At 62.2% G+C, this 24,312-nt stretch overlaps 1 protein-coding gene across 1 annotated transcript; it reads right to left on the reverse strand.

Annotated features, from left to right (window-relative positions):
- Positions 1-4,103: 4,103 nt before the first annotated feature.
- Positions 4,104-22,773, reverse strand: FASN (fatty acid synthase). Its single transcript, XM_082860377.1, has 42 exons — positions 22,724-22,773; positions 20,651-20,788; positions 19,707-19,859; positions 18,292-18,465; positions 17,876-18,076; positions 17,639-17,761; positions 17,439-17,554; positions 17,214-17,348; positions 16,098-16,560; positions 15,825-16,012; positions 15,547-15,736; positions 14,790-14,884; positions 14,523-14,657; positions 14,215-14,418; positions 13,982-14,097; positions 13,573-13,745; positions 13,308-13,499; positions 13,146-13,226; positions 12,845-13,030; positions 12,480-12,659; positions 12,200-12,403; positions 11,258-11,562; positions 10,580-10,972; positions 10,332-10,496; positions 10,117-10,235; positions 9,873-10,027; positions 9,515-9,718; positions 9,192-9,342; positions 8,927-9,105; positions 8,722-8,841; positions 8,403-8,525; positions 8,070-8,293; positions 7,790-7,991; positions 7,503-7,654; positions 7,299-7,390; positions 6,939-7,090; positions 6,600-6,845; positions 6,169-6,357; positions 5,659-5,889; positions 5,326-5,546; positions 5,140-5,238; positions 4,104-5,044 (listed from the first exon to the last, which is right to left on the reverse strand). Exons 2-42 carry the CDS (start codon positions 20,775-20,777, stop codon positions 4,655-4,657), a joined length of 7,548 nt encoding a protein of 2,515 aa, XP_082716503.1. The 5' UTR covers positions 20,778-20,788; positions 22,724-22,773; the 3' UTR covers positions 4,104-4,654.
- Positions 22,774-24,312: the final 1,539 nt, after the last annotated feature.

Here is a 24,312-nt window from a genome sequence, read left to right on the forward strand (position 1 = left end):
TAAAGAGTAGCCCCCACTCGCCACAACTAGAGAAGGCCTGTGCACAGCAACGAAGACCCAACACAGCCAAATAATAATAATAATAATAATAATAATGCTGCAATGAATCTGCTTGTGTATGTGTGGTTTGGTTTTTTACAAAAATTGCTGTAGATATACATTTAGGATAAATTACAAGACGTGGGAATGCATAGGTAATCTTTCTGCAGATTGCCAAATTCCTTCCAGAGGATTTGTGCTCTTTTGCATTGCCACCAGCAGCGCATGAGTCCCTGTCTCCCCACGGCCTCACCATCAGAGGATGTAGGCGGTGTTCTCAATTTGTGCCTGTCTGATGGGTAAGGTATGAGATAGCTCAGTGTGGTTGTCGTTTGTATTTCTCTTAGAATGAGAGAAGTGTCTTATTATGTTAGGTGTCTAAGTGACTTTTATTTGGTATATATATATATAAACTTTTTAACAGATTTATTGAGGTATAATTAACAGTTTAAAACTGCACATAAGGTGACAAGGAAATAAGTTTTTACATGTATGTAAACAGTAAAACTACCACAATCAAAATAATGGAAATATTTATTATCCCCCATGCTTCCTCTACCCCTTTGTAAGTCCTCCCTCCCCTCCCCCTCCTATCCCTAGCAAACACTGATCCATTTTCTGTTGCAGATTAATTTTCCTTTCTAGAACTTTGTATAAATGGAGTCATATTACATAGACAGATGGTCCCCAACTTATGATGGTTCAACTTACGATTTTTTTTTTACTTTATGATGGTGTGAAAGCAATACACATTCAGTAGGAACCATATTTCAAATTTTGAACGTTGTTCTTTTCCAAGCTAGCAGTATGCAGTCTGGTCCTCTCCCTGATGCTGGGCAGCGGCAGCGAGCGCAGTCCCCAGTCAGCCCGTGATACGAGGGTGAACAAGCATCCTGGACCCGGACAACCATTCTGATTTCGCTGTCAGTATGGTATTTAATCCGTTGCGTGAGGCAGTCAACACTTTATTATAAAATAGAGCTTGTGTTAGATGATTTGGCCTCACTGCCCCCTGATGTTGGTGTTCTGAGCACATTTGAGGTGGGCGAGGCTCAGCTGTGATGTGTGGTAGTTTAGGTGTAGCAAATGCATTTTCAGTTCACGGTATTTTCAATTTATGATGGGTTTATTGGGCATAATCCCATCGTAAGTCAAGGAAAAGCTGTCCTCTTCTCTGGTCTGGTGTCTTGCACTCAGCATTATTATTTTGAGATTCATCCATGCTTCTGTGTGTATCAGTAGTTCATTCCTTTTTATTGTGGAGTGGTATTCCATTTCAGAAATGCACCACAATTTGTCTGCCTATTCACCTGTGAAGGATTGTTGTTTCTAGTTTTTGGCTATTCCAAATAAGGCTGCAGGAAGCATTCACGGACAAGTCTTTGTGTGGACATATGCTCTGTTTCTCTCGGGTAAATGCCTAGGAGTGGAATGGCTGGGGCATATGGTAGGTGCGTGTTGAACCTTTCAAAGAAATCGCCAAACTGTTTTCCCGTGTGGTTCCACCATTTTGCATTCCCACCAGCAACGTAGAAAAGTTCGTTTCTCCACATCCTCACCAACACTTAGTATGCCTAATTTTAGCCATGCAAATACGTGTGTGATATCTCAATGCGCTTTTAAAAAAATATTTATTTATTTGGCTGCGCCATGTCTTACCTGCGGCTCGTGGGATCTTTTTTTTTTTTCCGGTACGCGGGCCTCTCACTGTTGCGGCCTCTCCCGTTGCGGAGCACAGGCTCCGGACGCGCAGGCTCAGCGGCCATGGCTCACGGGCCCAGCCACCCCACGGCATGTGGGATCTTCCCGGACTGGGGCACGAACCCGTGTCCCCTACATCGGCAGGCGGACTCTCAACCACTGCGTCACCAGGGAAGCCCTGCCTATATCTTCTTGACTTTGTGTTTTGTGTGGGATTTGTTCATTTCTAAGTTGTCCAATTGTTTGGCATTAAGTTGTTCATAATATTCCCTTACTAGCCTTTTAATATATGTAGAATCTTAGTGATGTCACCTCTGTCGTTCCTGATACTATTGGTAATTTGTGTTTTTTCTATTTTTTTTCCCAGCTCAATCTGTTTTAAGGTTTATGAATTACTGGTCTTCTCAAAGAAGACTTTAATTTCATTTTCTGCTTTTCTGTTTCCTATTTGACTTTCACTCTGATATGTATTATTTCCTCTATTCTGCTTAGTTTGGGTTTCATTTGCTCTTCTTTGTTTAGTTTAAGGCAGAATTTGAAGTCATTAATTTGAGACATTTCTTCTTTTTTGACATAGACCTTTATTGTTATGTATTTCCCCTACACTGCTTTAGCTGTACACTACAAATTTTGGCATGCCATCTTCATTTTCAGTCAGTTCAAAATACTTTCTGATTTCTCTTCTGATTTCTTCTTCAACCCATGGGTTATTGGAAGTATGTTCTTTGGTTTCTAAATATTTGAGGATATTCTAGAGATTTTTTTGCTATTAATTCTAATTTTATTCAATTATGGTCAAAGAAAATACTTTATAGAAGCTGAGTTCTTTTCAACTTACTGAGGCTGGTTTTATGACACAGAATGTGAACCATCTTAGGAGATGTTCTGTGTGAATCTGAAAAGAATGTACATTCTGCTACTGTTGGCTGGTCGGTCTATAAATGTCAGCTGGTTGATTGTATTGCTCAAGTCTTACACATCCTTACTGATTTTCTACTTGTTCAGTTATTGAGAAGGGTTTTGGAAATCTCCAACTGTAATTGTAGATTGCCTGATTTTTTTTTTTTTTTGGGCTGCACCATGCAGCGTGCAGGATCTTAGTTCCCCGACCGGGGATCGAACCCACACCCTCTGCAGCAGAAGCACGGAGTCCTAATCACTGGACTGCCAGGGAATTCCGATTCTTCTTCCAGATCTTTCGCTTTGTGTAATTTGGAGCTCTGTTATAGGAGCACGGGTTCTCATGTCCTTTGGATTAGTTGACACTTTTATCATTATGAAATGATCCTTTATATCTAACCTATTCTTTGCTCTGAAACCTACTTTTTCCGATATTAACATACCTGCTCCAGAAACTTTTTCACACTATGTTCTGATACATGTTGTAGCATGTTATCAGAACTTCATTCCTTTTTAAGGCTGAATAATACCCATTATGTGGGCAGACCACATTTGTATACTCATTCATCTGTTCACAGACTCTTGGATTATTTCCACCTCTCGGCTGTTGTAGGTGAGTAACACTTCTTGTTATGAGCATTGGCGTACAAGTATCTGAGTCCGTTTCCAATTCTTTTGAGTTATACCTAGGAGTGGAATTACTGGCTCACATGGTAATTCTACGTTGAACTTTCTGAGGAACATATAAGGGCCCCCGGATGTTCTGGGTTCAACACATCCTTCTAGAAGTCTAGCAGTGGGCCTGCTCCCCCGGCCCCAGATTCAGTCCTGGCCCAGTGCAGGGCCCACCTCTCTCCCTGCTCCATCTCACCTCTGCTGTTGGCCCAGAAGCTTCCAGCCCAGTGCATCCACCTCATCCCTTGGCTTGGCGAGGTTCAGATGCTCAGGGGCCTCCCTGCCCCACTACTTCCTTCCATGCAGCCTTCATTCCTTCTGCCTAAACCTGTGTGCTCAGTCTTCTGCTGGACTAGGCCAGTTAAGCAAACACTCACCTAGGTGTTGCTGTGAAGGTATTTGGTCCGTGTGCTTCACGTCTACGATCAGGTGACTTCAAATAAAAGTTTACTCTCAATAATGTGGGTGGGCATCCTCCACTCAGTTGAGGCCCAGGAGAGAAAACCTGAGGTTTCCCTGAGGGATAAGAAAATCTGGCAAGGGTACCCTAGGGGGTACCCCACGATTATGCCAGTGGATCATAAGACGGCATACCTGTCTCCTCCTGGTCAAGCTTCCCTGATAGAGGGGCCCCTGCCTCAAGGTGTCCAGCCTGCTTTCAGGAGCCAGGCGTTGCCCCCTTCCTCCAGCAGGGAGCAGAGGGTGGTCCCTTCCGGGCCACCAGGACTTGGCCAGGACAGCGCAGGCTCACAGGGCTGGTCAGGAAGAAAGGATGCCCAGAGGCCAGAGCGCACGTGCGGTTTAATCGTGGGGAGGCTCCAGAGGAGACAACATTTCTACCAGGTTGGTGTAAAAATGAAACAGTATCCAGACATGGTTCTTTACACAGACAATTACAGTAAATTTCAAAATCCAAGCAGCAGCTTGAATGTTGTTTCTTGAAAAATGAACACAGACGAACAGGGTGGGTGCCCAGTGCCCGGGGCTGCTCCGCTCCACTGCCGGCATCATGGGGCCCCGGCCTGGCTACCGTGCGCCGGCCTCACAGGTGGACCAACCGGCGTCTCCCTGGCGACCCAATAAATAGGAGAATCCAAACGGAGAAACGACAAATGGACCCGCGTGGCAGAGCCCGCGCGATTCAGGAAGCTTGGCCTGGCTGGCGGCTCGGCCGACTCTTCACAGACCAGGCAGGTCTCCGAGTTGGCGGCGCGGGTCCCAGCCCCGCGCCCGGGGCAGCCGGGATGGGGGTGGGAGCGGGGAGGGCGCTGGTCCTACTGGTGGCTGCACGTGGGGTGCGGGGCCGGCGGGGTGGGCCCCGCATGCAGGAGCCTCCAGCCTAGCCCTCCCGCACGCTGACCCGGGGCTCGGCCAGGGAGCTGTGGATGATGCTGAGGATGGATTCCAGCCCGCTGCCCTCCAGCAGCGTGCGGTGGTCACCCTCGATGACGTGCACGGACACCTTGCCGTCGCACACCTGGGACAGGTTGTAGTCGGCGCCCAGGTCCTCGCCGTAGGTGCCGCCTGTCTTGGCACGCAGCAGTGTCACGTTGCCATGGTAGGTGGCCTGCGGCGTGTACTTCTCGGCCGCCCGCAGCTTCTGGTAGAAGGAGCGCGCCGCGAAGCGGACGGCATGGCGGTCCAGGCCCGCATGGCTCTGTGCGATCAGCTCCACGGCGGCTGCCACGCGCTCCTCCAGGCCCTCGAGGGGCAGTAGCGCCTCCAGCACCTGGAGGACAGACAGGACGATGAGTGGCGCCAGGCACGTGAATGGGGGGCAGGGGTGTCGGGAGGCCTCTGGCCGCGCGGTATCTGCAGACTCACCCTGCCGTGCTCCGCGTCAGTGAACTGCTGTACGAAGAAGCACATGGCCTCGGCCTCGGCCTCGGCCTCGCAGCCAGGGGTCATCTTGGCACGGTAGCTCTGCAAAGGGAGGAGGGGCTGCTGCAGTGGCGGCACAAGGGGCTGGGACTCCAGACCCGGCCCCAGGGGCGCCGTTGCCGTCCTCACCTGCGTGTAGGCCAACACGTAGGTGTGCGAGCCATCGAACAGGAAGAGGCTGTTGTTCGTGGGGCCGGCGCTCTGCTGTGCCTGCAGCTGTGAGCACATCTCAAAGGCCACGCAGGCCCCATAGGAGTAGCCAGCGATGCGGTAGGGCCCCTCTGGCTGCACCTGCCTGATGCACTCGATGTAGTAGGCGGCCAGGCTCTGGATGCTGTCCAGGGGCGCAGCTGCAGGTACAGCGTGAGGCTTAGCCCTTGTCTGGACGTGCACGTCACCCCCAACCCACTGGGGGACGGAGGAGGCCCGCTGTGGGGACAGCCCCGCAGGACCCTGACACACCTCCCGTGCACTGCAGGCCGTAGGTGGGAATGCTGAGCTTGGCAGCCAGGCTGTGGAACACCGTGATGGAGCCCTCGATGGGGTGCACCAGGAATAGGGGCCGCTCGGAGCTCTGCACAGAGTTGAGTGGAGCCAAGGTCGGGCCCTCAGGGTTCACCAGCAGGGTGCTCAGGTTCAGCTGGGCCTGCTGCCGGGCAGGGCTGTCCTCCTTGGGTGTGGGGGCCACCAGCTCTGTGAAGAGGGGCAGATGCCAGGGAGGGCCGGGGCCACATGGGGTCCCCTGCTACAATCCCTCAGCATGCACACATATACACGCACACACCTGACTGGGGCTGCTGGTGGCTAGGGTAGGAGGTGGATGGGGGCACTGGGCTCCCACTGAGGGCTCTCAGGACGGGGCCAGATGGACGAGCCCTGACCTGGGTGGGGGCAGGTGGGTCCAGGCTGCTCACAGGCCAGCAGCACTGAGAGGACCTGTGCTGTTTCGGGGATACCCCCCTCCACACCTACCATCAGCTGTGCCAGCCTGCGAGGAAAGTTCCTGCAGCTTCCGGAGCGTGAGCTGCTGGATTTCCCGCATGGACAGCACCAGGTCATGCTCTCGCTCCAGCGTCTGGCGCACCTCCACGGCCATGAGTGAGTCTAGGCCCAGGTCTGCCAGTGAGCTGTCCAAGTTGACAGTGGCCAAGTCACGGATGCCTGGGGAGAGGCGCTCAGTTGGCAATGGGGGATGGGCCTTGGTGGGTACTGTGCCCTGATGGCTGGGTCTTCCCAAACCATCATCACTATGGTCATGGCACACAGCACCCACCCAGCTCTGCACAGACCACCTGTGTCTCTCCCTCCATGAGCAAGCCGGCATGCCCCCTTCTGCAGCCAGGGAGACCAGACTCAAGGGAGCTGAGTGTCTGCCAGTTGGGGGGTGCAGGGTGCTCCCTCACCCAGGATGTGAGCCACAGCCTTCACCAGGTCCTGCTGGCTGCTGCCGTCACCATGGGCTGCGGCCTTCTTCTCCGCCAGCACAAAGCTGCTCAGGACGGGGTGGGGCTGGTTCAGGAAGAGGTCCAGCACCTCCATGCAGGAGATGATGCGTTGGGGCAGCGTCCCGCCAATGACTATGTCGTTGGTACCCATGGTCTCCAGCACGACGCCCACATCGCCAATTGCACCCCACTGCACGGCGAGGCCTGTGGGTGAGGGAGGGTGGGGGGCTGGGGTGAGAAGGGGCACAAGTGAGGGTGGCACCGAAGGAGTGGAGGAGGAGGGGCGGGCGGACCCACCTGGGAGGCCGTCATGCCGGCGCTTCTCACATATGCGTTCCATGGCGGAGTTGGCGAACCCGTAGTTGGTCTGGCTGGCGTTGCCACGCCCGCAGCTCACCGAGGAGAAGACCACGAAGTAGTCCAGCTCGGGGCATGCCTCCCGGGTCACCCTGTGGGTTCTAGAGTCACCCCCAGCCGGCCTCCCCAGCCCACCGGCCGACATGCCCAGGATCCCTGGCTCGCCTGCCAAACCGCCTCCACTGCCCCGGACCCTTGGTTCAGACCCCGGCAGAGGCCTGTGGCCTGGTCTCTGGACAGCAGTGTGAGGGTCGTGCGGGGGAGGGCTGGGAGAAGGAGAGAGAGAAGGGAGGAGCCCACCTGTCCAAGTTCAGGGTGCCACTGTACTTGGGTTTGTTGACGTCCTGGAAGAACTCAGGGGTCTGGTTCTCCAGCATGGCGTCTCTCAGGACCTGGGGTGAGGGGATCTTAGCACCTGCCTTTGCCCCAGGGCTTCGGAGGGCTTGCTTGGGGCGGGGGGCTTCCCTGGGCAGCTGGCTGCAGCCCCTTTAGAGCCGTCCTCACCATGGCCAAGTTGAAGACGCCGCCTACAGGCCCAAGCTGGGTGGCCTCAGTGATAAGGCTCCGGGCACCATCCAGCGAGCTGGCGTTGCTGGTGGACACCAGGACCTGCACACCCTGGCGTCTCCACTCACGGACCTGCCTGGCCTGGTAGCCTGCGGGACACAGATGGTGGGGATGGGCAAATCAGGGCTCTGGCCCTAGGCCCAGGCGCCCGGAGGGCAGCAGGACGGGGAGCTGACTGAGGCCTCTCCCACCGCCCCACCCTCGTGCTCCCTGGGGCCGGTCACCTGTGCGGATCCCGGAGCGGGAGGTCAGCACCAGCTTCTGGGCCCCTCGCAGCATGAGCCACTGGGACAGCTCTAGGCCGAAGCCACCCAGGCCCCCTGTGATGATGTAGGTCTTGTGGGCTGGGCAGTAGGTCTTGGACAAGGCCGCCGTCAGGGTGGGCTTGGTCCCTTGCAGCACCGCCTCCTGCTCTTCCTCGCGTACCTGCAGCCCAGGTAGCACCGCTGTTCACACACTGCCGGCAGGGGCCGGAGCCGGGGGTGCCTGGGGTGCCCTACTCACCTGGAGGACCACTTTGCCGATGTGTTTGCCCTGGGCCATGTAGCGGAAGGCGTCCTCCACCTGGGTCTTGGGGAACACGGTGCACTTGAGGGGCTGCACCACACCGTCCCGGATGCCCGCCTGCAGCAGCGCCGACACCTCCTGCCAGGTGGCGCTGTCGTCATCAAAGATTGCATCCAGCAGGATCCCGTGGAAAGTCACGTTCTTCAGGAAGATGGCCATGCCTGGACAGGTGGGCAGGTGGCCGCCTCACTACTCAGCTGACAGCCCACCCTGTGGACCCCTGCCCTGCCCAACAGCCCCCTGCCCACCCGGCCTGCTGCCCAGCCTCACCCAGGGGATGGTTGTTGGAAAGATCAAATTTGCCAATTTCCAGGAATCGACCATGCTGGGCCAGGCACCGCACGCTGGCCTGCAGCTTCTCTTCCGCCAGGGAATTCAGGACGAGGTCAACACCTTGGGGTTGGGGGGCAAGAGGGGTCCTCACAGTCAAGACCACTGCCCAGCCAACGTGGCACAAGTCCAGAAGGCCAGACCCTGTCCCCACCTGGGCCGGTGTCTCCTCCAGCTTGGCCGGAGAGGGGGGGATGGGAGGAAGAGGGGGCTGAGAATATGGGTGGATGGCGGTTGGCTAGTGATGGGAGCCTCTCACCCTTCCCGGCCGTGTGCCAAAGCACGTGCTGCTCGAAGGACGTGTCCCGGGAGTTGGCAAAGCTGGCTTCGTTGAGCTGTGGGAACCTGGCCTGGAGGTATGCCCGCTTTTCAGCTGACCCTGGTGGGGAGAGACGCTGCTGGTAAGTGTGGGCTTCAGGCGTTGGAGGGGCAGTCCTGGGCTCTGGGAAGGGCTGTAGGCTTACCCACAGTGGTGAAGACGCGGCAGCCCAGGCTGAGAGCGATGGCGATGGCGGCCTGACCCACACCGCCCGAGCCCGAGTGGATGAGCACTGTCTCCCCAGGCTGCATGCGTCCGCGTACTACCAACGCGTAATAGGCTGTGGCATAGACGACGGGCACTGAAGCTGCCTCCTCCAGGGTCCTATGGGCACAGCGCAGGGGTCAGCTCTGGCCTGATCCCTGGCCACATCCATGTTGGGCCCCAGGTCACAGCCCTGACCGACTCACCAGTTGGAAGGCACGTCCCACAGGAAGTCTTGAGACACCAGAATGGAGGTGGCCAGGCCTTCGGCGGGCACCAGCCCCATCACACGCTTGCCTCTGGCATCTCGGCCGGAGAACTCCATGCCCAGCATGCAGTCTCGAGCGACCCATTTTCCTGGGGGCAGATGGTGGGTGAGCCCCTCACCTCCCCAGGAGGACCCCAGTGTGTGAGCTTGGGCTCGAGGAGCCTCCCAGGTTCCTGAGCATTGTGGGGTGAGGACCCCCTCTTCCCAGGTCCTGGCCCCAAGGGTCTTTGTTCTGGTCCCCCCACCGTGTGCTGCCTGTACCTGGGATGGCGTCAGGGGACAGCTTGCCCGTGGCCAGCATGATGTCTCGGAAGTTGAGGGAGGCATAATAGATGGTGCAGAGCTGGACTCCAGGGCCAGTGGGCTGGGCGTGGCGCAGAGGAGAGCAGACCCAGCGGATGGAGGAGAGGTCCCCTCGGGTGAGGATGTTTATGAAGGCATGCTCTGTCTGCTCCTCTGGCCGGTCTGTGGGTGACAGAAAGTGGAGCTGCCACAGGGTCACACGCAGCCCTGGGCTGGGCAGGGCTTCCAGCCAGGGTCCCCCTGCCCTCTCCTTCTCAGCCCACCCAGCTGCGAGGTGAGGAGCCTGGGGGGGCAGGGTGCCACATTGGGCGCTCACCCTTTTCCAGTGGGAAGTGGCGGAACGCCCCCCAGGCCCCGTCCCGGTAGACGTTCATCACCAGGTCCCCCTGTAGCACCTTCTGCAGCTCCAAGGAGTTTGGGTCCATCTCAGGGGTGGGGGACGTGCTACTGAGGTTGGACACCAGGACGCACCTATGGGCAGCCAGACAGGTGAGGGGAAGCTGGGGGGGGGGGGGTTGGAGGGGAGGAGCAAGGGGCATGCAGCTCAGTGGGCATCTCACCGAATCCGGTGCCCGCCGGGCTCTTTTCGGAGACAGTTCACCATGCCCACGACACCTGAGGTGGTGCAGCCGACGGCCATGAGCCACACGGGCCGGGACGAGGAGTCAGCCAGGATGTTCTGTAGAACGAGGGAGGGGTTGGCTTCTGGGGGCTCCCCAGGCCCCAGCGTTGGAGCTGCATTAGCCAGGCCTGGCCAGGGCTGGGAGGGACTGACCTTCAGTGAGTCGACCCATCTGAAGCTGGCGTCCTCCACGGACAGGAAGACTGGGCTATCCTGCGGGGCTGGCCGGCGGCACAGGAAGAGCACAGAGCCGTAGAAGGACCTCTTCAGGGCCACCAGGTGCAGGGATGCCCCGGTAAATAGGCTCTCCCACTCGTCCTGTGCGTTGGGGGGGTCAGTGCTCGGCAGCCTCCTGGCCCCTCCCCATCCCGGCCCCTCCCCATCCCGGCCCCGCCCCGCACCTGGCTCAGGAGGTGCTGCCCCCCTTGATGTGACTCAGAGCAGGTGAGAAAAGCGACAGTCTCCCCCAGGGAGTAACCTCCGAGCAGCGTGTGCAGCAGCAGGAAACCTCCCTCCTTCAGGGTAGCCGCCATGTTGCCAACGGCCGTGGCCGGGTCACCAAGGGTGGCCAGGGCACAGTTGCACACCAGGAGGTCAGCCCTGCTCAGGCTGCTGGGGGCCGGGTCCACAGGGTCCCACTGGCCTTGGGTCAGGTCGAGCTGCTGCAGCTTGGCTTGGGCCGCCTCCAGGGCCTGGGGGTGGCGGTCAGTGGCTATGTAGTCCAGCTGCATCAGGGGCTGGGTGTTAAGCAGCGCCGGGATGCGGGAATAGAGTCGGCCGTCACCAGCCAGCACCTGGGGTGGAAGAGCTCCTTGGATCAGCTGCCGCGGGGCAGGCGCACCCACCCCCTCAGCTGGGTGTCTCCCAGAAAGGCCCACCCACCAACTCCGCTGAGGCCACGGGCCAGCACTGCCCTGTCCACAGCACCCGCAGAGCCCACCTCCAGCCCCTTCTCTGTGGCCCTTCCCCTTCAGTGTGCGGGCGGCCTCGCTTCAGAGGAGCCCCGGCCCTCCTGGTGTTCGGGGCTGCCTGCGTCTGGGTCCACATGCACAGTGCTTGCCTCTGCGCTCAGCACCCACCTCCACCACCTTCATTCTGAGGCTGGCCGTGTTCTCCAGGGCGGTGTCCACGCACGCCTTCAGTGCTGGGGAGTCGAGGAGGCCGCTGAGCAGGGGGTCGTCACACAGCAGGGGCCTCTCCTGGGCCAGGACCTGGCCCAGTTCCTGCTGTAGGTTCCCATTGAGTTGCAGTTGGCAGGCAGCGGCCAGCAGCCGAGGCAGGCCCTGCTGCGGGGCCTCCCGGGGAGCCTGGGCACTGTCCAGCCCGGGCACCACCATCTTCAACCCCTGCTGGGCCACCTTCGTCTGCAGTGCCTGTGCCAGTCCTGGGGAGGAGAGAGATGGGTGCTAGGGAAGAGCCTCAGCTGGGCTGGGGTTCCTGAAGGTCCCCCAGCAACTGGTGTCTGCCTGGAGCAGGGACTCAGAGGTAAGCAGGACCCACCGCCCGGCTCTGCCCACTGACAGCAAATAGAAGGACGAAGTGGGCAGTCCAGTCCTCCAGGGCTAGAAACTGGCATCAACCATCGGGACCACTGGGCGGGTGAAGGGCTGCTCTGCCTCCCACCCAGGTGTGAGCCCTACAGAGGGTAGATTCTCCAGAGGGTGGGTTCAGTGCCTTGATGGCCCTGCTGCCCCTCCCCAGCTCTCCCCACCCATCAGGTTGGGTGTGAGGCCTGTGTAGGGAGCTGTCTCATGGCATTACGCCTATACGCCTGGCTAGGGGCATAGACAGAAGGGGACAAATCTGTCACCTGTGTGTGCTAGGCCTCCTCTGAAGACATCAGCTCTGGGTGGGGGGAGCCAGGCCCGGGGGCACTCACGAGGGGAAGGCAGATTTGGGCTCCACATGAAGGAGGGGCTGTGACGGGGTGATGAGGGGAGATGATGAGCTCCCCTTTGCCAGACTGGGCACAGGAACTGGGAGCTGGACCCCGGGATGAAGGGGGTGGGCGCAGGCCTCACCCCTGCACAGCTGCAGCTCCTCCTGCAGGGCCAGGCTCCCAGCCAGGCACCCGCTCTCCACATGCGGCGTGAAGCAGAACTTCTCCAGGACGGGTGCCAGCTGCTCCTGCTGCCGCCGAGGGGCCACTGAGGCGTGGAGCCGCGAGATGTGGACGCTGCCGGCCACGATGCTGTTCAGATACCTGTTCACCACCACGTCGGCCACTGCGGGGACATGCTGGGTAAGTGCGGGCAGCACCTGGTGCAGGGACACAAGTGTGCGGGGCCAGGGCGGGGCTACCTTGTGTCTCGCCTTGCAGCGCGTACAGCTTCTGCCGGTGGGTGGTGGGGTCGATGTGGATGGCGGTGATGCGTGTGGGCAGGCACAGGTTGCGGTGGCCCGGGACCAGGAGGGACATCTGCAGCATGGTGTCCAGGAAGGTCACCCAGTTGTCTTTCCACAGCAGCCGGCCTGTGTTACCTGGGGTGGAGGGACCGTCAGCTCGGCCAGGTTGGGTCTCTCCCCCAGTGGGCCCTCTCCTCCATGCGGCCCCCTCACACCCACAACTGCCCTCCCTTCACCCAGCTTGGGCATCTAACGCCGGGCAGCAGGAGTTAGCCCCAAAGCATGTTCCTGAGTATAAAGTGGGGCCCCCTTGCACCCACCTTCGAGGTTGGCCTCGAGGATGCCCTGGAAGTGGGGGCCGTAGTTGTAGCCCCGCAGACGCAGCTCCTTGTACACGTCGCTCTGGCTCAGGTGGAACGCAGCACTGGGGTCTACAGGTGTGGGGCCCGTGCCATACTGGTTGTCAAAGAGCCTGGGATCGGGGTCCTTCCACTGGTGTATCTGCCCTGTGGGCGGGGGTGGCAGAGGGTCTGAGGGCAAGGCCGGGCTGAGCTGGCAGCCAGGGTCCACCCAGAGACCCCCACCAGGGACTCTGCAGCCTGGGCGGGTGCCCCCGCTCACCGCTCACAATCAGGTTGCCGTTCTCAGACACCTCGAAGGTGCACGAAGCCTCCAGAAGCCGCACTTCCAGGGGCACGGTCCCTGCAGGCAGCAGGGTCAGAGGTCAGCAGCAGAGGTCAGCAGGCGGCACTCCCGCCCCGCATCCCGAGCCGCCGGCCTCACCTGTCTTGGGCAGGATGGTGGCCTGGTGTAGTGTCACGTCCTCGAACACCACAGGCACCTGCTCCATGTTTTGGTCCAGGGCTCGTGCCAGCGTCTTCCAGACCAGGAATAGGTAGCCAGTGGCGGGGAAAATTACGCGGCCGTCGATGCAGTGATCCAACAGGTAGTGGTCAGGGGTCTCAGGGCTGGCATCTGTGGGGCATGGGCCTTAGTGCCAGCGAGCGGGAGGAAGGAGCCGCCCCCCGCCTGCCCACACCTCACTCACCGATCTTATAGACAGTGGCAGAGGAGCAGCTCGAGCCGCTGGGGAAGTCCTCCATGGCGGGCACATCCCAAGTCTGGCTGTGGTCCCACCTGATGTGCGGGGAAATGAGGGGGGTCCCCCGGGGGGCCGGGAACTCCACGGGTGGGAACAGACCGTTGGGGTTGATGTCAATGCTGGAGGGTGGAGAGGGGAGATGTGAGCAGCACATTTGACCCCAGGACCACCCTGGGGTGGGTACTGCCAACCGTTCTCCTCTAAGACCCCAGGGATGACCGAGACGGGGTGGGGTGGGGGCTGCAGTGAGGGTGTGACGGTGGCCCAGCACCCACAGGCCCGCTTCCTGGGGACGATCTCAAGGCCAGCCTATGGCTGAGGGGCTCCCAGGGTCAAGCAGGGCGAGGGGACGCACCCCATCAGGTGGAGCCTGCCCACGTTGCCGAGGAAGAACTCCAGGTTGTCCCTGTGGTCCTTCTTCATCAGCGGGATGACGGTGCAGCTGGACTTGAGGCCTCTCTTCAGGATGGCCTGAGAGGCAGAGACAGGCTGGGCCTCCCTGACTAGCTCCCACCCAACCCCACAAGGCCACACGGAGCCCAACCGCCATCCCTCCCGGACCTGACCATCCTGCCCCCCAGCACGCACCTGCAGCAGGGCGTGGGGGGCGATCTCCAGCACCACGGCATGCTCGGGCACGTGCCTCAGTGCCTCCTGGAACAGCACAGGGCTCACCAGGTTGTTAACGTTGTACTCAGCTGAGAACGTGCGGGCCAGGTGGCCCTGCCACTGGGCCTCGGGGATGGAGGTGCTGAGCCAGTACGCGGAGCGGGGCCGTGGCTCCCGGATCACCTGCACACACGGTCAGGCTGGGTCGGCGTGAGGGAGCTTGGGGCCGCCTGCCCGCCCGTCCTCCGGGAGGCCCCCGCCAGGCAGCCCATGGGGCAGCAACCCACCTTCTTGAGTGCCTGCAGCAGCGCAGGGGCGATGGAGTCCATGAAGTAGGAGTGGAACGCTATGCCACCTGTCCGCACCTCCTTGGCAAACACACCCTCCTGCTTCAGCTGCTGCACGAACTCGGACATTGCGGCCTGGGGTGGGGGCGGGGAGGGCGCAGGGGCGCTGGACGAGCAGTCCTAGGCCTGTGCCCCGCTCCCCATGCAGAGCTCACCCTGAGGGATAGGAGGGGACTTGGGGATGAGGCCTCGCCTCCCAGGGCCCACCTGAGGTCCGGAGATGGTCACAGAGTCCTTGGAGTTGTGGCAGGCAGGCACGATACCAGGGGGGCAGCGCCGCTTACACTCTTCCCAGGACAAGCCTGGGGGCAGAGACAGCCTCAGAAGGTGGCCACAGGGAGCCGGCACCCTCACTCGGCCCCTCCCCAGGGGGAGGAAGACGTTGCCGGGGTGGCTCTAACGACAGAGGCGGTGATGACAGCTGCACAGCGGCACCCTTATGAGGCACTTTCACCCCTGCCGTGTCTGATTTCAGGCAGAGGTGTCGTTAATGCTACCCCAGAGGCGGGAGCCAGTTTCGGCTCAGTATTGAGGCCAAAAGCTCCTACGTCTGACCAACCACAGAGGACCTTGGCCTCACTCTCCTGCCAGTCCCTCAGGTTTTCTCGGGTGTCCTTCCGTCCCCAGCCCTGCCTGCCCGAAGTGCGAACAGGCCCACTCCTTCCCCTGCAGCCCCCAGTTAGCTCAGGCTCATGGGAAAACATGCTGGCCTCTCCTGATGCCCATGGGCAAGTGTGCTGAGCACCAAGGCCAGCAGGCTCAGGGAGGCCATACAGGGCACACTGGAGCAGGCCGTCAGGGTCGCTCTCTCCCTGAAGTGAGGAGGACGGTGGCCGGCGAGTCACCCCAGAACCTTGCCTCTGCTCAGCACCAATGTCGAAGGTGCCAGCGTAGACGTCCCCTCCCACGGAGACCCTCAGGCCCATGGGTGGAGTGGGATGGCAGAGCGCAGGGCAACACCTACCCACAGCTGCCATGGCCCCAGGCGGGATGTTGGCCTCCTTGATGCACTGGGCCCTCCAGTAGGCAGCGAGGACGGCCTCCTCCTGAGAGAGGCAGCCGTCGGCGTAGCCACAGGCCACCTCACCCAGGGAGTGCCCGATGATGCCGTCAGGCCGCAGGCCCATGGAGGTCAGCAGGTCTATGAGGGCAATCTGGGGGAACAGGGTGCGTCACGCCAGTCCCGGGGATGCCAGGCTGACCGCCCTGCCGGCCCGCTCACCCCAGACCCCGGGGGTGCACCTGGATGGCAGTGAGGCTCACGAAGGACTGGACGGTGTCATCAAAGGTGGCCTCATCTGTGCTCAGCAACAGGTCCGACACCTGCAGTCCCAAAGGCTTCACGGCCTCGTCTGAGCGCAGGATGGAATCGCGGAAGCTGCCCAGGCGCATGAGGCTCAGCCCCATGCCGCGCCACTGTGCGCCCATCCCTGTCCCAGTGAGAGGCGTCAGGGCAGGGCTGCGCGGCCCTGCCCCCACTGCCCTCGGGGACACCCTGGGGAGCCGGGGGCTCACCGGAGCAGATGAACCAGAGTGGGCGCTTGCCAGCCGGCACCTGGTGCACCTCCTGGTTGCCGCCCTGGCCGCCCAGCACAGCGTAGCCACGGAAGGGCATGGTGGCCGTGGGGGCGGCCGCGATGTCGTTGAGCATGCTCACGAAAGCCAGGTCATGGCTGTGCTGGAGGCCCTGCTCCAGCAGGCCCTGCACCGCCTCAAGGGTGCGCCCGCTGGCCCGCAGCAGACGGGGCAGGGCAGAGTGTGGGGCAGGTGGCGGGGGCGGCTGGGCGTTGGGCCGGAGGATGACATGCACGTTGGAGCCGCCGAAGCCGAAGGAGTTGATGCCCACATTGCCCCCGAGAACGGGCAAAGGCCGGTCCACTACCTGCAGCCGCCCGTCTTGCAGCGCTGGGATCTCGGGGTTCGGGCTGTGGAAGTGCAGGTTGGGGGCCCAGACCCCGTGTTCCAGGGACAGCAGCACCTATGGGTGCCTAATGGTCAGTGGGGTGGCCAGCCCCGGGATCCCTGCCCTGCTGGTCAGGGTGGGCTTCAGGTACTTCCCTTCCTGAGGACACTCTGAGGCCACCTGCCCACTGCAACAGACTTCCTTCCCCCACAACCTTGCCCAGCCCCAGTGCAGTGGTCTGGTGACCGAGCCGCAGGCCCCTTCCCCTCTCGGCCTTGGGTCTCATCTAGGGTCCCTGCCACCTCCGGACTAATGGCCATGGGGCTAGACACAAAGGTCCCTCAGCCAGACTCCACCCCAGGTCCCGATCTAAGAGCTGCAGACGGGTGGCTACAGTGGCCCAGGAAGCCCAGAGCACCAGGGAGCCTGAGCAGTGCTGACCTGGATGCTCTGGGCTACCAACTGGTCAGCAGGCCACGGGGAAGGGCAGCCCTGGACAGGTGGGGCCGCCCCGCTGCTTCCACCCTCTGGCTTGGTCTCTTGTGGAGCAGTACCGGGCAAGATGTCTGGCCCAGTGAACTAGGGCAGGGAATGGCTACATGCTGGCACCCTGCTGTCTGGGTCTCAGTGGCCCACACCCCACAGCACAGCCTGTGGGGATCCTCCCCCGACCGGGCAGCAGGAAGCTGAGGAGGCAGGGGCAGGATGGCCCCAGACCACCCGCCTACCTTGATCAGTGCTGCGAGCCCCGAGGCGGGCTCCGCGTGCCCCATGTTTGACTTGGTGGACCCGATCAGCAGGGGGTCCTGGCGGGTGGCACACAGGGCCCGCATGATGCTATTCAGCTCCTGGGGGTCGCCCACCTGTGGGGGACTCAGGGAGGTCAGGACTCCACCCCGGCACCTCTCCGGCATGGGGTGTGGGGTGTGCACACAGCCAGGCAGGGCTCTCACCTTGGTGCCAGTGCCATGGGCTTCGATATACTCCAGGGACTCGGGGGTCAGCCCGGCCGACTCATACAGGGAGCGGATGAGCTGCTCCTGCACCTCTCCAGAGGGGAAGGTGACGCCTGTGGGCGGGGCCAGGCCTCAGCACACCACCAATCACCTAACCGCCTGCAGCCCCACCCTCACCCTGCCCGGGATGCTCCCACCTTGCTCTTTGAAGCCATCAGTGTTGGTGCCGGCATTGAGGATGGTGGCATACACCCGTCGGGCCAGGGACTTCTTGGTCAGCAAGACGGCCACCACAGCCTCTGCACGGCAGTAGCCGTCCCCTGGGGACAGAGGGCACCTCAGGCCTAGGAGCTCAGGGCAGAGCTCAGGGGCTGGTGTAGGGTGAAACGGGGGCGGGGGGTGCTATCCTGTGCTCCCACGCCCTCCGCCCTCACCTGCTGCATCGAAGGACTTGCAGGAGCCCTCAGGGCTGAGCATGCCCAACTTCATGAACTGCACCGAGGTGTTGGGCTTCAGCAGGATGTTGATGCCACCCACAACGGCCGCGGGGCACTCCCCACTGCGGATGGCCTGGTAGGCGCTCTGCAGGGCCAGCAGGCTGGAGGAGCAGGCTGTGTCCAGGGCAACACTGGGCCCTGCAGGCAAGGGCACAATGCAGCTGTGGGACTCCCCCAACCTTGGGGCCCTGGCAGCTTTAGCAGGTGCCCTCCATGTGGAGTCTCTGATACCAGGACCTCACCCCTGCAGGCCCTCCTCGGAGGGGGGAAGTCAGAGTCTGGAAGGGTCTCAGCTGCCGTCTGGCCCCACCCTGCCCCAGTCCGAGGCCCAGAGGAGCTGTGTGTGCACCCACCTTTGAAGTCGAAGAAGAAGGAGAGGCGGTTGGCCATCATGGCGCGCTGGCAGCCCACCATACTGTAGCCCATGAGGGTCTCAGGGTCTCGACTCAGAGCCTCTGAGGCCTCAGAGCTGCTCACACCCACCCAGACACCGGTGTTCGTCCCACGAAGGGAAGCTGGGTTGATGCCTGTAGGAGACAGAGGTCAGCCCTAGCTGCTGTGACATGCCCAGCCCACCACCCAGCTCTCGCCTCTCAGCCTCCCTGGCTTGGGTGAGAGGAGGCTCCATCTCAGCCTGGCTCTGGAAGGGACGAGGTGGGCCAGGGAAGAGAGAGCAGAGCCACAGTGGGGCGGCCAGCCCAGGTAGGGCTGAGAACGGATAACCAGGTCACAAGGAACCAGGGCCCAGGCACGGGCGGGGTGCCAGGTGGGGCTCCAGGCTCTGGGTCAGGCAGCGGCCAGAGACAGCCGGAGGTGGGGACAGAGGGCAGCATTGTCCCTAGGCTACTCCCCTGGCCCCTGGTGTTGCTGGCAGGGTCTGGTGAGCCCTGAGGGCGGCCTGCCCTGGGCGGGCCAAGATAAGAAGACAGAGAGAGACAAAAGCCGAGTGTCCAGGCTTGGGAAGGAGGGAGGGACACTGGCCGGCCCCTGGGGAGCCGCATCCAAGGTCTCCGGGTGGGGCCTGGGCAGTGGAAAGGTCTCCACTTTCCCCTACCAGGGTCCTCTCCCCTCCCCTCCACTCCACCCCAGGCAGCATGTGTCCATAACCCCATCACGCTCAGTGTCAACCCCAGAGACTACTTAGCATCTGCTGCAGGACAAGAAACTGCAAGGTCAGGATACCTACCCTGTCAACCACAGGTGGGAGCAGGCAGGCCCCAGGTTCCCCCTCAGAGCTGAGCTCTCACTGCTCACCTACTGAGGGGCCTCACCCACATGTCAGCCTCCCCTCTCCCACCTGGCAGGACTTCTACGTCCCTGGTGTCCCTGGGACAAGTCTGTGCCCTGGGACAAGGGGCAGCTGGCCTCGAGGCACTTGTCCAAGGCCAGACTCAACCCGGCAGAGAAGAGTGTGGAGGGTAACAGTCGTGGGGCCAGGTCTCGCCTCCTACTCTGCCTGGCACCCTCCCTCGCCCCCAAGATCAGCCGTGCAATGGGGAGTGAGGAAACTGGGGCATCAGGACGTGCCTGGGACACCTCTGGTGTGCAGCTGTGAAATGTGACCTGCCCAAGGCCCATGCCTCCCCAGCCCACTGGCCCCGGCCCAGGACTCCGCTCCCTCAACAGCTCCTATGTTTTGGATGTTTTGTCATGAACACATGTTGCTCTTAGAAGCAAAATGGAGGAACGCTTTCAAGAGGGGCGGCAGGAACCTCAGGGATGGGCCCCCAGAAGTCCCAGGTTGGCTGTCAGCCTCCTGATGACCCACCTCCGTCCACAATGGCCTCATAGGTGACCTCCAGAAGCAAGCGCAGCTGGGGATCCATTGTGTTTGCCTGCTTGGGGTGGACCCCGAAGAACGAGGCGTCAAACCGGGACAGGTCCTTCAGCTTGCCTAACCGCCGGGGCAGGCCATACAGTCCTGTGGAACACACGCAGATGGAGGGGCCAGCCACGGAACCTCACGGCCCCGAGTGACTGACAGTGGCGTCCCTGTGGCAACAGGGAGCCAAGGCTCCCCGGGATGGGTGGGCCCACTTCTGAGAGGGGGCCCTAGGGGGAGGCTCACGGGTGGTGTCCTAGAGCACAGCACGGTGGGGGGAGGGCCCCGTCCTCCCACCCACCACTGTCCTGTCCTGGCTGGAGACCCCCTGCCTGGCCTGACACTGGCCCCAGAGGCTGAGGCCAGGCCAGGCTCCGCCACACTGACTCACATCCCGTAGATCAGGAAGAGCCGCTCTGCTGAAGAACCTACTGGGCGTGAGGGAGTCCAACCAGCTTCCTGGGAGAGCCTCGTGTCTTATCTGACAGTTTGGGACATGTGGGCCAGCAGTGGCTGGCCAGGCTCTGCAGGGACCAGGTGGTGGGCAGTGGGGCCAAAGGTGCTCACCCACCTGGCCTAGCTCTGGATCTGCCCCCTCGCAGCTTACCCAGCTCATCTGTGAAGTGGGCAAAGACCACGCCCAGGGCCAGCCCTCAGTCTCCTGCGGACTGGAGTTCAGTCCCTAGCCCACTGGCCAGAGGCCCCAGTTTCTCCTTCGCCCTGAGCCTTCTCCTGGCGCCATCTCGCAGGAAGAGCCTGCAGCATGGCCTCACCTTGGGTGACCGTTGGCTCTGCAGGTGGGACGGGAGCTCAGGCCAGAGCAGGCCTGTCCTGGTAGCTTGGAGACTGTGTACCCAGCGGCAGTGAGAGGAGAACCCAGGCCCACTTACCTGCCTTCCACCGCCTGTCATCATCCGTCACCATGTCCACACCGCCGATGAGATTGGCCCAGAACTCCTCCAAGTTCTCCGACTCAGGCAGCTTCCCGGACATGCCAGCGATCACCACCTCCTCCATGGCTGCTCTCTCTGCAGGGAGGGTGGTGTGGGGGCCCGGGCACTGGTCAACCTCAGCACCCACACTGCCAGTCTGCAGCCTCACTGGAGGCCCAGCTGCTGCTCCCCCGCCCTGGCTCCCTGACCCCCCTCCTCCATCTGGCCCACCCAAGGGTCTGAGGGCAGCAGCTCAGAAAGCCCCACAACAAAGATCCACACGGCCAGCTCCCGTGCTGTGTGCCCGCCGGATGGATGCCCTGGGTGAAGTATGTGTACGGTGGTTGGGAGGCGGGGAGCCCACTCCGGTCCAGCCTGCCTGCACCTCTCACTGGCAGTGTTGGGCTCTCTGGGCATTGGCCCTGGCCTGGGGTGACCCCAAAACGGCCCTGCTGCAGTGGTCCCAGGAGGGGGCCTCACAGTGGGAGGCAGGCAGGGCCAACCCAGAGAAGGGCCCAAACCCTTCCTAGGAAAGGGCTGCCTGGCCATCAGCCTATCAAGAGCTGGCCAAGGGAATTTAGCAGGCGAAGGAGAAAGGGCAAACGTGCGGGTGAGAAGGCGCACCCTTGCTGACCGGCCGGCTCTGCACTCAGCACCCCACGCTGTCCTCCATGCTGGGCCCAACGGCTCAGGCACTGAGAGTGCCAAGGCCTGGGGGGCTCTGGGGCAAAATTGGTCCCTGCCCCACAGTGGACAGACCCAGCCTGTATGGCTGCTCCAGCGAGCTCCAACCTGGAGAACTACTCCTAGTCAGGTGCCGGTCAAGTGCTACCCAGACCCACACACCTGCACAGGTTGAGGCCTCAGAGTCCTGCTTGCCAACCTCCACGCAGCCTGCCTGGTCACCCAGACCCAGGTTCCCAAGACGCCAACGAGGGAGCCTAGGCTACCCTGAGGCTGTGGGCCCAGGATGGGGGCTCCTGTACAGCCCTTGAGGGAGGGGGCAAGGCCAGGGTTGATCCTGCACACTTCCACCAAGGCTCCAGGGCCTCATGGCGCTAATGACCGCTGGACTCGCCAACCAGCGGCCCTCCAGCGTCTCTCTGAGCAAAGGAAAGCACAAGCAAGTGGAGAGAGCGTCTCCCTTGGGTGCCCTGATCACCCTGCTGTCCCGGCAGAGAGGGAGCCCCTCCCCCAGCGCTAAATAAAGAGCCCTTTGCCGGCCCAGAGGCACCAGCTCCCGGGGCGGCTGCTTCTCCAGAAAGCGCCCGCTCTGTTCTCCCCCTACTTGCTATTCACGCGGAGTCCGGCGGGACTAGGCAAGGGGGTGGAGACCCCTGCAGAGCGCACTGTGTCGCATGCGCCGCCGCGAGGCTGTACGGGGCAGGAGCCGCTCTCCCCCCAGAACTTCGGGGGCTCCAAACGGAGCCCACGTGGTGGGGAAGCCGTCCTCATCCGGCCCCGCGCCTCCTCCACCCACCACCCTCCCTTCTTCTTAGGCCCTCCGGTCGGCTGAGACTCTGCTATCCCGCACCCGGGGGTGGGGGGACGCTGCGGATGGAGGGGCTTGGCGGCCCGGCCTGAAACGAGGCCCTTGTGGGCTGCCGGAGCTGGGCGCACACCGGGCGGCTGGGGGCTCCTACAGGCCCTCGAGGGTCCGCAGCCGCCCGGCCCAGCCCAAGACCAAAATGGCTGTTCGCGGCGCTCCTGGGCGTCCGCCCCTCGCCATCCGCCCACCTGCCCCGCCGGGCCTGGGGCATGCCGCGAGGGCCTTTCGCCGCCCGGCCTCGGGCGCCCCGTGGGGCTCGAACATCCATACCGGGGGCTCGGACCCCGAGACCAGGGCAGGCTGTGCGGGGCTACCCCTCGCCACTGGCGCGCCGGACGACGCGCGCCCAAGGCCGGAAGATGCGGGCCGGCGGCGCCCCCTCGAGCTTGACCGCACCACCCCTGCCCCGGCCCCTGCCCGGCCCCAGGACTCCGGCCCCCGGCAACCAACTCCCGACCCCGGCCCGGCCTGGCCGCTCGTACCTGGTCTGGGCGCGGGCGCGGGCGCGGGCGCGGGCGGTGGCGTGGGCGGCGGAGGGAGAGCGAGGATGGAGCGCGCGGCGGAGGGGAGGCCGGGCCGCTTCCGTCTCTCTGGCTCCCTCTAGGCCCGCGCCGGCGCTATTTAACCGCTGCCGTCCCCGCGCGGACACGCCACATGGGCTGACAGCTTGGCTGCGCCGCCCAGGCCAATGAGCGTCAGGGCTGCGCCCCGGGACCAGGCGCGCCGCCGCCAGTGGGGTGATGCCGCGCGCCGCCGCCGGACGCCGGGACTCTGCGCGGGGGCGCGCCAGGGGGGCGCCGGGCTGGGGGCCCCGGGACTCGGGGGGCGCTGGGGCGGGGCGCAGCGTCACCCCCGCCCCACGACTTCCCTTCCGCGCCCCACGCCTCCCGGGGCCGCCCCCACCCACGGGGCCTCGGGGGCCACGTGTGCACGGCGCGCAGTGGAAACGGGACGGGGCTTGCTTGGGTCACTCTGGGGGTTATACTGGGGCCACACTGGGGGCCGGACGAACCCCTGGGCGTAAGGACTGAAGGGCCGGCGTCCGGGACGAGCGAAGCCGGCCCGGGGCGTGGCTCGCTCTGCAGCCGTAGCCAATCGGGAGCCGGGGGCGTGCGCGCTGGACCAATGGCGGCGCGCGAGTGGGCGTTGCTAGGCGATAGGGTGATGGGCCGGCGCTGCGCGGACCGCAGCGGGCGAGCGCGGTCGTTGACCCGGCCGAGGGCGCCCCGCGCGGGGTTACTGCCGGTCACCGCAACGCAGCGCGGCTGGTCCCCCCTGCCTCGCCTCCCAGATTCGCAAGGCGGGCGTGGGGACCGGGGGGACGCTCCCGAGGCCGGGCAGGGGCTCCCCGCAGCCGGCCGCGGGGACGGGGCGCGGCCATCTGGCAAGCGGGCTCTGTACGGACACCTCTTGGTGTGATTTGAACAAAGGAGCCTCCCTGGGCAGAGGCACTCGCGCGCGCACGTGGCCTTTCTCACCCGCGGGCGCGCACACGCACCGGCGGAACTCTGCGTCTCCGCTCACCGGCGCGCCCTCCTTTGTAATTCCCCTGCTCTAATGTTTACCGAATTTACAAAAAACCCTTAACTTCCAGACCAAAAAGAAACAGACATTCCGTCTTGGGGTCAAGTGAGAGTCCAGGAAGACGGCCCTCCCGGCCTGGTGGCCACGCCCTGCACCGCCCTGGCTATCTTCTGGGGCCACAGACAGACCCTTGTGAGGCCAGAGGAGCCTTGGCAATTCCCTGGGGCTGGTGCCCCGCAGCCTCATTGTCTTGAAATCAAACGCTGCTGCGCTCCTCGCCTGGCTCCTTGGCAACCCCTCTTGCCTTGCCCTCCGAAGCTCAGGGGCTGTCAGTGGAGTGTCGCACTGTCCGCGGATGTTCAGGGACAACACAGAACGGACAGGCACGTCAAACCAGACAACATGGCTTCACGTGGCCACACGCCACCCCCCCCCCCCCACACACACAGTGCTCCCTAGGCCCCCAGGTAGTCCCAGGGCAGCTCCATACTCCCTGCTCTATTCTTCCCCTTGGCTTCATCATTGGGGGCTTCTGGTTCGCACACTG

This window comes from Leucopleurus acutus, assembly GCF_964270905.1.
Source record: "Leucopleurus acutus genome assembly, chromosome: 19".
NCBI lineage: Eukaryota > Metazoa > Chordata > Mammalia > Artiodactyla > Delphinidae > Leucopleurus > Leucopleurus acutus.